This window comes from Hydra vulgaris, chromosome 04 (genome assembly GCF_038396675.1).
Source record: "Hydra vulgaris chromosome 04, alternate assembly HydraT2T_AEP".
Lineage (NCBI taxonomy): Eukaryota > Metazoa > Cnidaria > Hydrozoa > Anthoathecata > Hydridae > Hydra > Hydra vulgaris.
In genome coordinates this window covers 6,674,250-6,689,059 of record NC_088923.1, presented here as the reverse complement: position 1 = coordinate 6,689,059, position 14,810 = coordinate 6,674,250, and the positions used below count along the sequence as shown (strand labels likewise).

General features: G+C 28.7%; 2 protein-coding genes across 2 annotated transcripts in view; both read left to right on the top strand.

Annotated features, from left to right (window-relative positions):
* The window catches only part of LOC101234338 (solute carrier family 22 member 4), a 65,379-nt gene extending 58,800 nt beyond the window's left edge, over nucleotides 1-6,579 (top strand). Inside the window, exons 12-13 of the mRNA XM_065795334.1 lie at nucleotides 6,114-6,281; nucleotides 6,482-6,579. The gene's annotated coding sequence lies outside the window, so the exon portion shown is untranslated. The remainder of the gene's footprint in view (nucleotides 1-6,113; nucleotides 6,282-6,481) is intronic.
* Nucleotides 6,580-10,686: 4,107 nt separating this feature from the next.
* LOC136079145 (zinc finger MYM-type protein 1-like) lies at nucleotides 10,687-12,039 on the top strand. The gene is made up of 2 exons (XM_065794864.1): nucleotides 10,687-11,059; nucleotides 11,435-12,039. Exons 1-2 carry the CDS (start codon nucleotides 10,687-10,689, stop codon nucleotides 12,037-12,039), a joined length of 978 nt encoding a protein of 325 aa, XP_065650936.1.
* Nucleotides 12,040-14,810: the final 2,771 nt, after the last annotated feature.

The window sequence follows — 14,810 nt, the reverse complement described above, 5'->3', positions numbered from 1 at the left end:
AGCAGGATGAATCTAAGTGGGAGGTTGTCCTTATTTCGGCAGGAGTCATACAGATCTTGGAAAACTTTGATCACACACTCACTGCACTGGTTGCTTCTGGTGTTGTTGATTGGAAATGCATGTTTTCCATTGGTTTCGCAAGCATCTGAGACCTTTTGAATAGTCATTCAGCACTGTAAATAGTTCATCAAAATCTTCAGCGTGGAACAATTGACTGCGAAATCAGTGGTAGACCCACGAATAGGATTTTTACGCTGCCTGTTATGGTTGTCAGGCATTGGAATAGACACAAGAAGGGCTAGAATGATTCAAGAGTTCCAGCATGCATTGCTGATGTTTGGGATTACTCATTTGCGAACCTCATTCATCTCAGTGTGGTGACAGATGACACAAGTGAGATGGTAAAGATACTTTATATTGTCTCTCCAGGCGCCTGTTATTCTCATTTGTACAGTTGCTGAAGGCTGATTTCAATTTATCATAATTGCACATCAAATCCTTCACAAAGAAGTATTCAATGTTTGATGATTTAGTTAATCCATTGAGCTCATCATTCTTGACAATGCGAAGAATGCAATACAGCACATGGTGTTGGAAACTCATGAACTTGGGTTTGTGTTAATCTTTCTCATCAAACATTTGGTGCAGCCAAACAACAACGCCTGTGTTCTTGCCATTATTTACAGTTGTTAATCGTTAAAAGGAATTCATAATGCGTTAGAGGAATTCCGCCTACAGGTTGAATTCCTATAACACATAGTGAGTTTCTTCTGCGGTTGGGCTTTCCCATTTTTTAATTTAAGTGCAGGGGCTGGGATTTTATTGCCCTAACGAGGAAACTGGTGGCACACTTTTTCTGCTCCGTGGGAAGACAACTTCGAGATAACAAGGTAAAATAACAACAAGGTGTCTTGCAAAATTGCACAAATATCAATGTAGCTCACCAAATAATACAAGATTTCTTTCAATTAGGCAATAATATTGTTGACACAAAATTAAGCTAATTTAAGCTTAACTATTTGCTTTGTACACTTCACTTATATATCAGTTTATATCACACTGAAAAATAGCTAAAAAAAGTTTTACAACTCTCATGAGTTTCTTGAAAGCATAGTGTGTTATACAATATTCTGGAAGATTGCGAACAGTTCTCTTAGGACAGTACCGCAAGGTTTTTTAGGGGAGTTCGTTTTTGTAAAACGAAAAAATTTAGAGTAAAAAATAAGTATTTTGTTTGTTTTTTATAACTAAGTTTGCGTGAAACAAAGACCACTTGATACAAAAAGGGGGGTTGATTGCTCTTAACAACTCCCCAGGGTTCAAGCCTGTCTCTATAATGACATGTAGTATATAAATTATTTTACAAGTTAGTTTAATGACTTATATTATATATAAATATTATTGAAACAAATAAATATTATGCTAAAATGGTCTATATTACATTTCAATTTAGTTTGTGCATGACCTTTTTCAATATTTTATTGGAATATAGGTCATTTTAGTCAATAATAGGCAAAAGTTTATCCATTCCTGTTACAGGAAATGATTTTTAAGAATAAAAGTTAAAAAGTCATCACCCTAATGTGTATACGTAAAAGTGTTTCATCATCAGGACAAGAAATAAGTCTTAATTTAAGCCTGAATTAAACTGAGTTTAAATAGCCCTAGCCCCCTCTTTACTTAACCTCCCCACCCTTCCCCATCTCATCTATTTACTTTTTAACATTCACATTATTGCCCAGAACCTAGAAAAAGTCGTAATTGAACATTTGTCCTTACACAGTGTGTCTGGTTTTATGTCTGATACATGAAGTGGTTATATGCATAAAAACTCAACTAAACATACACATTTAAGAGCTGTGACATGTGCAAGGCAGGCAATGACATGCAAGACAAGACAAGGAAGTTATTGAGTGTTCTTTTTATATCTTCATTTAATATATCAAATTTATCATTTCTTATTTATTTATTGCATCAAAACTCATGGAAACTCATGATTTATATTTCAAAACTTGTATTTAAATATATCTTTTTAGATAGTAATTAAAAATAAAAAGCAAGTGCATTGTTAAATCTTACTCAATTTTGTATTAAAAATTAAAATTTCTTTTCATGTCAAGTTTGGGTTTTCTATGTTTTGTAAACTTAGACCAAATTGATGTATTCCTTATTCAAAGTACTTCATATCTCCATTCAGTATAAAACTCACGAACACACACTTTGTGTGAATACCACCAGAATGCAAAACTTTAAGCACTAAAAATGCCTGTTATTTCAGACTCTAAAGACCTCTTGACATTTTTTGCATGTGTAATTTTTTTATTTATTATACCCTATGGCGCTAAACACAATAGATCAGCAAAGTATGATTAAATATATACATTAAAATATATAAACATACACTTCTTGACATGTTTCATTGTTACATACTTTATATTTAAAAGATTTAATTGACAATTATATCTTTAGTATATGAAAAGTCAATATAGCAAAAATATTAACTAAAAAAATTTTATACAAGCTAATAAAAATTATATTAAAAGTTATGACAATAGCCAATTGAAAATAGTAACAAAAATCATTTTCATTTAATGTGAGGTGTTTCTTTTACTTTTTTTAATTTTTTTAATTTGGTCGGGGCAGTATCCTAAGTATTAAAACATTTAAAATTAAATTTGCAAAGAGTAGATGAATTTAAATGCTTATAAACATTAGGTTTATTGTTGCTTGTAAGATATTCATATTATAATAAAGAATTTTACAGTGTTTTTTAATATTTATATACTCATATTTGTTTAAGTAAAATTTGATTAAAATCCAATAAATAAAAAGTAATATTATACAGATTTAAACATATTTATAACAGATGGGTTGGGTTTTTTGTCAACATATAATTTGATTTTAATGTTAATAAATTTTTGTTGATAATGTTTTTTTAAACTTAAGAAAGACTTATATCTTTATCAAACTATGTATTTTTGTTTTATATGTTCAATCAATAAAGCAATGTGCTCATCTCATTTTACAATAGAAAGAAAAAAAAGCTATTTAAAAATTTGACCTGTATGTAAGTTTTTATTAAAAATTGATGTAGATAGCAAATTTAATTTTTTGAAAAGAACATGTCAAGATGCAATTATCTTGTTACTTTTCTGTTATAAATTTTAAGTTTTTATGTTGTTTATTCAGATGTTTAAAGAACTTTTAAGAGTTTTAAACTTTTGAAAAGGAAAACAACAAATTCAATTTGATTGATAATATTTTTTATTATGAAAAATGAAAACCTGATGTTAAAGATAAAAGCTATTTTTAAATGTTTTAGGAAAAAAATTAAAAAAAAATTTTTTTTCTTCATTCATTTGTTAAGTAAAATATTTGTAAATACATTTTAAATTGCTTTGAATGTCTTAAATTCCACTACAAAAAAAAATAACTCGAAAATTTTTTTTGGCATATTAGGAGACTATTATCTCCACTTTAGCAAAATTTTTATCAAGTTTATAATTAATTAGTTAACTATTATTTAAGTTTAAAATTAAATAGGTGATAGTGAAGTTCTTAACTGAGTTTGCATCTTAGGTAGAGTTTAAGAGATAAGCTTAAGAATTTGTATCTTAGATAAAGAGATAAAGCATAAAGTTATATTCATTTAGCAAGTTATAGGGCTTAAGCTCTAAAACAGAAATGTGGATTATTTTTCCTACACCTAACACTAATTTGGACTAATCAAACAAATTTTCTAAATGAATTTAGTGAAGTTTCTTTATTAGTTTCATGACTTTATGCCTGTTTAATGTTATCTACTGGCAAGTCATCTACCTTTTTATCATTTTATCTTCATGGTACCTGTGGCTGAAAGTGGGAGATCTTTTTGTAAGCTAGCTCTGATAAAGAACTTTCTAGGAGCTACAATGAAACTAATTTGCCTTATGCCTCTTGTTCTTTATATTAAAAAAGATCTGGCAAAGAAAGTGAATTACTAAAAATTATATTTATTATATTACGCATATTTTTTCATTATTTGACTGCCATCTGGTGAATAATTCATGTATAATTACTAGCGTTGCTCACAATTAGACAACTTATATAGTCTCAATCTTGCTAATTTCTATAAACATTTAAAAGACTCCTGAAAATTCTAGAAAGTTTTAGAGATTTCTAAAAATATCCAGAACTGTCTAGAAGATTCAAGAGATTTCCATAATGTTAAATTAGGCTTTAGGCTTCAGAAAGTAATATGCTACTGCCTGCAAATACTACTCATATACCATTTATATATATATATATATATATATATATATATATATATATATATATATATATATATATATATGTATGTATGTATATATATATATGTATGTATGTATATATATAAATATATAAATGTATGTATATATATAAATATATATATATATGTATGTATATATATATAAATATATATATGTATATAGTAGTATTAGTATTAGTATTTAGAATTGCTGTAACTGGTGTGAGCCAGTGAGTGTGGTATTAACACACTATGACAGCCGATTTGCTTGATTGCTGCTCATCCAGTAATCAAGACCTCCTTTAAAACTTTTAACTGATTGTGCTTTAACCAACTCGCTTGGCAAGCTATTCCACAAATTAGCCGATCTATTAAATAAAAAGTTTTCACGACAGGCTTGCTTAGTGATTTCTTTGACATATTTAAAGCTGTGACCTCTTGTTTGAGTTTGTTGAGTACTAATTTTTTTGATTGTTTCCAAATCGTTAAAACCGTTGAAGAATTTAAAAGTTGAATCATATCTCCTCGTTGCCTCCTTTTTGTCAAGGTAGTCAAGTCAAGAGCTTTTAGACGATACTCATAGTTGATTTTAAGTGAAGTATTAATCGAGTTGCACGATGTTGGACTCTTTCTAATAACTCAATTTCTCCCTTTCGAATAGGTGACCAAATTTGTACTGCAAACTCTAACAGTTGCCGCACAAAAGAAACATAAAGTATTCTTAGCAGTCTAATATCTAAGCAAACAAAGCATTTTCTAATCCGACCCAACATTTGGTTGGCTTTGCCTACGCATTTTTTTTTCCAAACATGATTTTTCCATTTCAGATTGCTTGAGAAGATTACTCCAAAATCACTTTCATATTCTGTTATGTTTAACTTTCGATCATTGATATAAAGGGGTGATTTTTTGTTATTCCGGCCTAAGTGCATGACCATACATTTTGAAATATTAAATTTCACAAGCCAGTCTTGAGTCCACTTAAAAGCTAAATCAAGATCTGATTGCAAAGAAAGAGTTGATGCACTCGAAAGCATTTCATTCAAAATTTTGGTGTCATCTGCATACAGCTTGGTTAGGTTCAAAAGAGTTTCAGGCAAATCGTTTATAAATAGTACAAACAAGAGTGGTCCAATTACTGACCCTTGTGGCACACCACTGGTCTGCCCAAGACGATACATTTTTGCCTATCACAACTCTTTTTTTTGTTTTTTTTAAAAATGCTTCAATCCATTGTATTGTCAGACCAGATATTCCATAAGCTGTAAGTTTAAGCAACAATCTTTTATGTGGCACTGTGTCAAATGCCCTGGCAAAATCCAAAAAGATAACATCAAAATCAAGTGTTTCAAGCATATTCGTTAAGCATGATTTATTTTTATATGTTTTATATATTATATATATTTATATATTTTTTTATATATATTTATATATATTTATATATATATATATATATATATATATATATATATATATATATATATATATATATATATAAATTATGTTAGCGTATTCTACAAACAGAGTGCTCAATGTTCTTAAAGAACAGAGCAATAATAAATTAGTAAAAACACTTATCTAATTTTTTTCTTTCTTCTACACAGTGTTTCTCCATCAGTAGGTTCATCAGGAAGAAATTTTTAATGTTTAGTCATTCTTCCTGATGAACCTACTGATGGAGAAACACTGTGTAGAAAAAAGAAAAAATTAAATAAGTGTTTTTATTAATTTATAAATATATATATATATATATATATATATATATATATATATATATATATATATATATATATATATATATATATGTTTATATGTGTATATATATGCATATGTGTATATATTTTAGATTTTATCCTATAAATGTTTATACGCTTCAGTCTTATATTTGAATGCATCCATTCTTTCAATTGTTGCTTCATTGTAGTTTGATATTTTTCATGAAGTTTTACTGGGTTTCCAAAGATTTTTTATTTATTTGCTACTTTCGCGTGCACATATCAATCAGTTTTTTATGGTAAGTAAGAATAATTTCTTTATATATATATACATAAATTTAGTTTATACAATTTTGCTACAACTTATTTTGAACATTCTTTTTGACTACGTTCTATTTTAAGTTGTATATGTCCTAATAATGCGTTGTTGTTGTGTTTTAAAAAAAAAAATTAAAAATGCGTTAATGATAAATTTAAATTAACTTAATTATTTTATTAGAAGATATTCGAATCCTAATAAAGAATTGAAAAAGAAGAAAAAGATTTTAAAATTATGTAAATCTTATTGTTTATAAAAATATCTTAATTGTTTCACAATTATTGGCGTGTTTTTTTATTTCACATTTTTCTTGTTTTTTCTTTGTTTTGTTTTGTTTTATGCATGCGGATTGCAGTAAGGATTTTTCAAGTAAAATCTTTAAGTTATAATGTAATTTTCTGTAGACATGAGACGGCGCTTTTTTATTTCTATCAACAATCGTGATTTTAAAGTTGATCTCCATGGTAATGACTTACTAATATACCTAATATAAATAATCTCATTTTTCAATTATTTTTGGTAATTTAACAGATCTTGCTCTTTTTCAATATATATTAATCGATAACTGTTTTACAAGTAAATCGGTACAAGTGACATTGACATTCTGATTTAAAAGTAAATCAGCACGAGTACGACGCCGCCTTGTAATTCTAAACAAGAGTTTCTCTTGGACGCCTGATTGTTCGTTTTTATGTTAAGTCAGTTGTATTCAAATGTTTTCTTTACTTTCATCTTTTTTTTAACAATAGGACCTATTTTACAAAATATTTTTAAAATTAGCTGAACCATCATTTCTTAAATGGTTTGAATATTTTAGAGTTTTAACGCGAGAAATTGACGTTTTGTTTCGATGCCGATTAAAATGAGTGCAAAAATAACGCTCAAGTTCAGTGTTATTTGTAATTGTTTTACAATTACAAATAACACTGTTATTTAATATAAAGTCTTTTTAATACTACAAAAACATATGGTTCTTTAAATTCAAAAAGTTGTTTACTTATGGTGTCATTAGATAAACTAGCAAGTATCTTACAAAAAGAACATTTACAGTTAAAAATACGTGGGTTTAGTTTTACGCAAAATGTTGAAATGACTTGATTTCCTAAATATGCGAACTTGACTAGAAGTATGTAATATGTAAGCAAGCAAGTTTATTTGTAATACATTCATGTTGGTCTAAAAACTCCTTGATCTCATGCCATTAAAGAAAAATATAGATTTCAAAAGAAAAGCAAATCAAAATCTTTAAATTGAAGAAAAATATCTGCTTTTACGGTGCATAAAACTTTTGAACTCCTTATAATATTTACATAGTTTTCGATGAAAACTTGGACTAAACAAGTTTAGCACCTATAAAAACCTACCTACGGTTACTATGGTACCTATGGTTGAAAGGTCAAAGTTTCGGTACTAACAGGAAACCCTTAAAAAGATTAACTATATTCATTTGCAATTTGACTGATGGCTTTTTTTGATTGCTCTTTTGAAACCTAGAGTTAAATGTGAAGTGTGAAACATTAGACCAGCAATTCCTTTATTAAGTACAAATGAGCATCGTGATGAACATACACGTTTTTCAATAATAAAGATTTTTATCAATTATAATATAAACACTTTTTATAACTTCACGGAAAGTATAAACATAATGATCATTTTTATCCATTACTTGTGTTAAAAATTTTGAATAGATAAAAAAGATAAATTCCAAAAACAAAAAGATCTTGATAAAGTTTTTTGGTCTATCACAAACGGAAAACCTGCAGTTGTGATTGATGAGACTAGTCACTCACATTCACTAGAGTAACTATATAAGTGAAAAAAAGACTAAAGGAAAAACTCCATGAAAATCAGCACCATTGCAATGGAATTAGATGTAACGAAGAAAAAAGTTTTGCCTCTTGTGGCCGATTTCTATTTAACTAAAAACTGTTGAGAAAAAAAGAGATTAGCAACAAAATGAAAGGTAATAGACCAAAAATGAAAGTTAAAGTGTAAAACGTACAGAAACTTTTTAATGATCCATTTAGTTTTGAAAATATAAAAAGTCAAAAAACAGAACACAGAATTTAGAGGCAACTATGGTCGTAAAACTGTTAAGCTATAAAGGTAAAGTTTTTTTTTTTAAACACGCAAAAAATTTAAATGGAAAAATTACCCACATAAACGAAGACCGTTATGCAGGAATATACGTAAGAAGTAAACTTTAAGAAAAACTGAAAAAGAAATGAAAACAATATAAACTTGCTGTGATTGCTCAACCAACTATGCTATAATTGAGCTTATTACTCATATCTAATGCTTTTAGTAATGATTGCTTTATGTTAGGAGTTTTTATTGATCTTTCTAGAGCTTTTGACACCGTAAATCATAACATTCTTCTAAAAAAAGTTAAAGTGTATGGAGTAAAAAATAACAACTTACTTTGGTTTAAAGATTATTTATTAAACAGAAAGCAATATATTCAGTATAAACAACAAAAACAAGAGATAGCGCCATAACATGCGAAGTTGCCCAAGGCTCGATCTTGGGACCATTTATTATTTTTACTCTATGTAAATGATTTATATTCAACATCAAACTTATAAAATTTAATCTTGTTTGCGGATGACTCCAATTTGTTTTATCCACATAAAGACATTAAAACACATTTTAACATAGTTCACAAAGAATTACATAAAATAAACGAGTGGTTCAGGTGTAACAAACTCTCTTTGAATGTCAAAAAGACGAAATTTTATAAACCAAATAAAAATGAAAATATTCCTCTTAAACTGCCTGATCTAAAAATAAATAATACTAATATAAAAAGAGAAACTTTCATAAACTTTCTAGGTGTGGTCTTGGATGAAAATTTGTCGTGGAAACTCCATATAAACACTTTTGAGAATAAGCTCTTAAGAAATATTTTATTAATGTATAAAGCAAAATCTTTCCTAAATATCATTTCTTTAAAAAGTCTATACTTTTCATTAATACATAGTCACCTAAGCCATGGTATCATAGTCTGGACAAGCACAAGTTATACGAAGCTTAAAAACTCTACAGGTAACAAAAACATGTCTGTAGAATTGTCATTAAATGAAATAAAAAAGTGTCTTGGAATCTCTATCATGCAAACTTGAAACGTTGAATGTATACAAAATTAACGTACGTCTTGTTTTATGTTACGTATCTCCACCGATATTTCAACCCTATTTTAGCGAAATAAGTCATATAATATACCAATATTTCGACCTTATTTTAGCGAAATAAACCCTACTAGATTCTCAAATAACAACATTGCCATCCCAAAATTTACATTAAAGTCAAATTCATACTCAATCCAACACAGCGGACCTTATTTGTGGAAATTTTATACCCGGATTGTTGTTACTAAAAGAAATACATTTGAACGGTTTAAATCTGAATCAAAGCGTTTTTTATTATCTACGGACTTGAATTTTCTTTTTCTTTTTTAGTAAAAAAATATAAACAAGCACAATTTATTTTTTTTATTTGCTTTTGCATTTATTTGTTCTAAATTTATTTTACACAACTTATTTCTATATAAACAGTTCAGTGGCGGAACTACTGGACGCAGGACCCTGCGTTGAGGGGGGCCTACCAGCTATAGGGGGCCCTCATATAAAAAAAATTATACTCTCAATAATTTTTATACTATAAAACTCTTTTCCGCAGGTATAGTGGGCCCTAAAATATAAAACTTGGATAAAAAAAATGTCATCCATCGTATTAAAATATATTGTTCAAAAATTTATTTTTGTATTGGAGTGCGTAGTTTACATTTAAACAAAAAGTTGTAACCTTTTTAAAATTGCATACGCAATTGAGAAATAAAAGTACGATTATCAGCTGCGAACTGCCAGATGTTATTGTATAGTTATACCGTTATAGTATTTTTATACCGTTATGTTGTGTTGGTGTATGAATAAGACAATTAGACTGAATTCGGTAAAAGTAATAATTTGTTGCGTATAAATTTTTTTTAAACTGTAAGAAGTTCTTCAATTTATAAGTTCTTAGTTGCATATTCAATATTTTTAAAATATAAACAATATTATTTGTTATGTCGTTGCATATCAAGGATAATGATTCTATAATCCTTGTTGCATATACAAATTAACTTTTAAATGTATGTTCTCATTTTCAATTTTATATTAAATCTTCCGTTGTATTAAGTTAACTTTTCATTTCTTATTTTATCTGAATTACTAGTCTCCAATTTATTTAATCGTGTTACGAATAATAAAGTATTGTTGCACGAGAGTTTATTACTTTACTGATATATTTAATAAAAGGTAATTAATAAATTTGTAACAATTAAAAATTTTTCAACAGGTACTGAATTTATAAATTTGTAATAATTTAGATTTTGACTCATAATAATGGAAAAGAAATTAAGTAGTACAAGCGGTGCAGCAAAAAGAAGAAAGTTAAAAGAAACAAAAGCTACTTTAGCTAAATTGCCGAAGCTAACAACGTTTTTGAAACCAATCGAAAAGCGAGCGGAAACGGAAGTGGAAAGTCAAAACTCTGCAGAAGTTGTATGTATAAATCAGTCAGTAGAACATGATAATATCGAAGAAAACATTGCTACTGGTAATAAAAATGTGAACGAAGAAGATGTGAATAGGTCTCCGAGAAACCACCGAAATGAAGACAAGGAAGATTCAAACTCAGATACGAATGGCGCCATTGAACAAATTAATTTAGAAAAATCAAATGAATTATTTTCTACTGACATTGCAAATTTTCATGGTATAATACTAACAAAAGATATTAAGAAAATAATTGTATTATCGGAATAGTGTCGGCCAAAAGGTTCTTTTATACGCGACCCCTTGCAAGAAAACCGTAGGTTTTCCAAGGAATATTTTAAAACTACCACAAAATATGGATCTATAGAAAGAATGTGGCTTTGCTATTCCCCAAAACTTGATGCCGTTTATTGCGAGCCTTGTTGGCTTTTCTCAGAAGAACGAAAAGCAAAGGATAACTGGCGTGAGCGTGGTGTCAGAGATTGGCGTGGTCTTTCTAAAAAAATTAAAATTCACGAAAATAGTCAACAACATATATTTGCTTGTTGCATTTATGAAAAATGGTGACATAATGAAACAATTGATAAAAATATAGAAGAACAAATACGATACCAATCAAATTTTTGGGTGCAAGTCTTAGAGCGGATAGTAAATATAACATTAGCACTTTGTAAAAATTCTTTGGCTTTTCGTGGTCATCGTGAATCATTTGACAATGAATATAATGGTAATTTTTTAACCCAAGTTCAACTTTTAGCTAAATATGATAATGTTATGAAGCAAGTTTTGAGTATGCCAAATGGATCTATAAAATATTTAAGCCATCAAATTCAAAATGAAGTCATACATTGCCTTGCGACGCATTTAAAAGCCACTCTTACTGCTGATATTAATAGTTCACCTTTTTATTCAATTATAATGGATACAACACAAGATATTACTAAAAGAGATCAGCTCACTCAAGTATTTAGATACGTAAAAATTATTAAAAATGAAAAAGATGAAGCCACATCAATTGAAATTAAAGAAGTTTTCTTGGGATTCACGGAAATATATAACCACACTGCTGCTGGACTACATGAAGAAATTTTAAATCTGTTAGAAAAACATCATATAAAATTAAGTAACTGCAGGGGTCAAGGTTATGATGGTGCAAACGTCATGAGTGGGATATACAATGGGGTTGAGGCCCTTTTTTAAGAAAAATCAACCCAATGCTATGTATATGCATTGCGCAGCTCATAATTTAAATCTTGTTATTAACGATGCGGTTAAATGTTGTGTTGAAATTGCTTCATTTTTTGTAATGCTAGAAGATGTGTATTCATTTTTCGGAAATAGCATAAACAGGTGGGATCTACTATCCAAATATACAGGAGAATCACAAATAACATTAAAAAGGTTAAATCCAACGCGATAGGCAGGACAATATACTTCTCTTTTCGCCGTTAAAATTCGCTTTCTTGTTATAATGAAAGCTCTTTCCGAGATATCAATAACAAGTACAAAACGTGAAGAACGCGAAGAAGCAGTACGAATACAAAAAAACATGAGCAGTTTCGAATTTGTTTTTTTATGCGTGCTTTTGTCTAAAATCCTTAATGAGGATTCAAAATTTCTTGTAATGATTCCGATTGGAACTTAAAGTTTTATTCTTCAAAGGAATGGTATAGAGCATCTAATGCTTTAGGAAGAAGTAACTATGATGTAAATAAAAGGGTACTTATTGCTTTTCGTGAAAATATTCAGTGGTATTCTTCATCGAAAACATTTAGCAAATGGATAAATATGCCTCCACCAATAACTCAAACAACGTTTGATGTCTTAAACTGTGATTTGTATAATGCTTATAAACAAACATATCAAGTAACAATGACTAAAGCTGGAAAAGAGTTTATTCTAATTTGTCTAAAAAAACAAATAGTAATTTTTCACAAATTGCAAGTTAGTGATGATGATACATGGCTAAAAAGGGTTCCTCATTTCTTAATGCTGTCGTGACACTGATTTCGAAAGGCATATGCATTGATTTTAAATCATACTGGCAATGCAGGTGCGATGGAAGTTGAAAGTTTAAAAGAATGTTTCACCAATCAGAAAGATTGCATAACTTACGATATATTGGTGATGGAGATACTAAATTTTTTGGCAATATATCAAAATCTGATCCTTATCCAGGTTATAAAATTATCAAAGGAGAATGTGTATGACATGTTCAAAAACGTGTTGGAGCATCTTTGCATAATTAATGTTAACTATAGGGGGAAAAAACTTGCTGATGGTAAAGGAATCGAAGGAGGTAAAGGAAGGCTAACTGAAAAAGTGATGAGTATCTTGCAAAATCATTATAGCATGGCCATTAGGCAAAATACCAACAATATTTATGGATTGAAGAAAGCAATTGCTGCAGTTTTACACCATCCAAGTGAGCACGATGATCCTGAACAACGACATCATTATTGAACTTTGAAAAAATGTATGCATGGTGAAACTCAAAACGTTAACGAGTCCTTAATAAAATTATTTGGACAAAATGCCTGAAATAAGTTTATGTTGGGAATAGTACTTTAAAAATTTCTGTAGCTTCTGCTGTTATTAACTATAATGATGGTGCAACGGGACTACTTTCTGTGTTTTTAAACTAGGTGTAAATTGTGGATTTTATCCTACTGAGAAAAGTCAAAATAAAGATATCGTGTCAAACAATCGGACCATATTACAGAAGATTGTATTAATAAAAGACGTAAAAAGCTCAGAGCCATGAGAAAAGAGTATAATGATAAAGATAAATTGGAAAAGGGAAAGACATGCGGTTATGGCCAATTTTAAGTAGTTTATGTTACCATATGGTTAAAATATATCAATTTTTAAAACTTGTTTTAGCTTTTTTGCAACATTTTTTTTCTCGCTAAATCTCAATTTTTCAGAAAAAATAGCTTTTCATAGTAAATATATAATGGGCTGAAATTTTGCAGGTTTAAAGATGAATATATTAGGAATGTTGTCTATGAAGCAAAATTTTTTAATTTTTGTTTTTAAACTCATTTTTATAGAACATAAACATACGAAAAATAATTAAAAAATAGCACTTAAAAGCGCATAATTAATGACTAAATTAAAGACGTTATCACTAAAAAAATTTTGTCGTAGTGATTCATATTTTTTTTGTTCATTAATACTACCAACTTTGTTTATTAATACTATTAATACTTATTTAACAAAAAATTCTCTAAAGAGCTGAAGTCTATTGATAGTTTTCAATTTTTTTGTTAAAAAAGTTGCCTTTACCCTGGTACCACGTTAAAAAGAAAATTAGTTTATTAGCTAAACTTAATGCTAAATGTATAACTTTTAATGATAATGACAAAAAAACTTGTACTAATAAAAAAAGTACTTTCAGAAATTCACTCTTTTAGATATAAGGTTTTATAAGGATGGAAAAAGAATGAAAAATATAAGCTCTTATTATGATTTAAACCTTTCAAGCCTTACTGCTAACACAGATGTTAATACCAGTGGGCACGCGTCGTCCGAAATACGTCCGTCGAACGCCCTAAAGATGTCCAAACAAACGCCATAGATTAATATCTATGCTAGCATAGCTGCTAATGCAGTATCCATCCTAGATCAAAATATTTGAAGTATGCAATAAAATTTTGAGAAATTTAAGCAATTCTTCTTTTGCGCCAAACAAGGTTTTAAAATTATGTCTAATAGAAACACGATTTTGAGATAAAGAAATTGAAAATAATTCTAACTTTCAACTAATTATCTATAAAGTTTTATTCATAGATTTGGAGGTTCTGAAAAAAGGCAAGAAAAAACGAGGTGTTTGCATTTTAACCCACAACTCTTTACAATTTAAATTATGTAAAGATTTGTGCTCAATTACAAACCGTCGAATGAGAATCATACAGTAATATTACTGTACGATTCTCATTCGACGGTTTGTAATTGTTGTAAAAAACTTT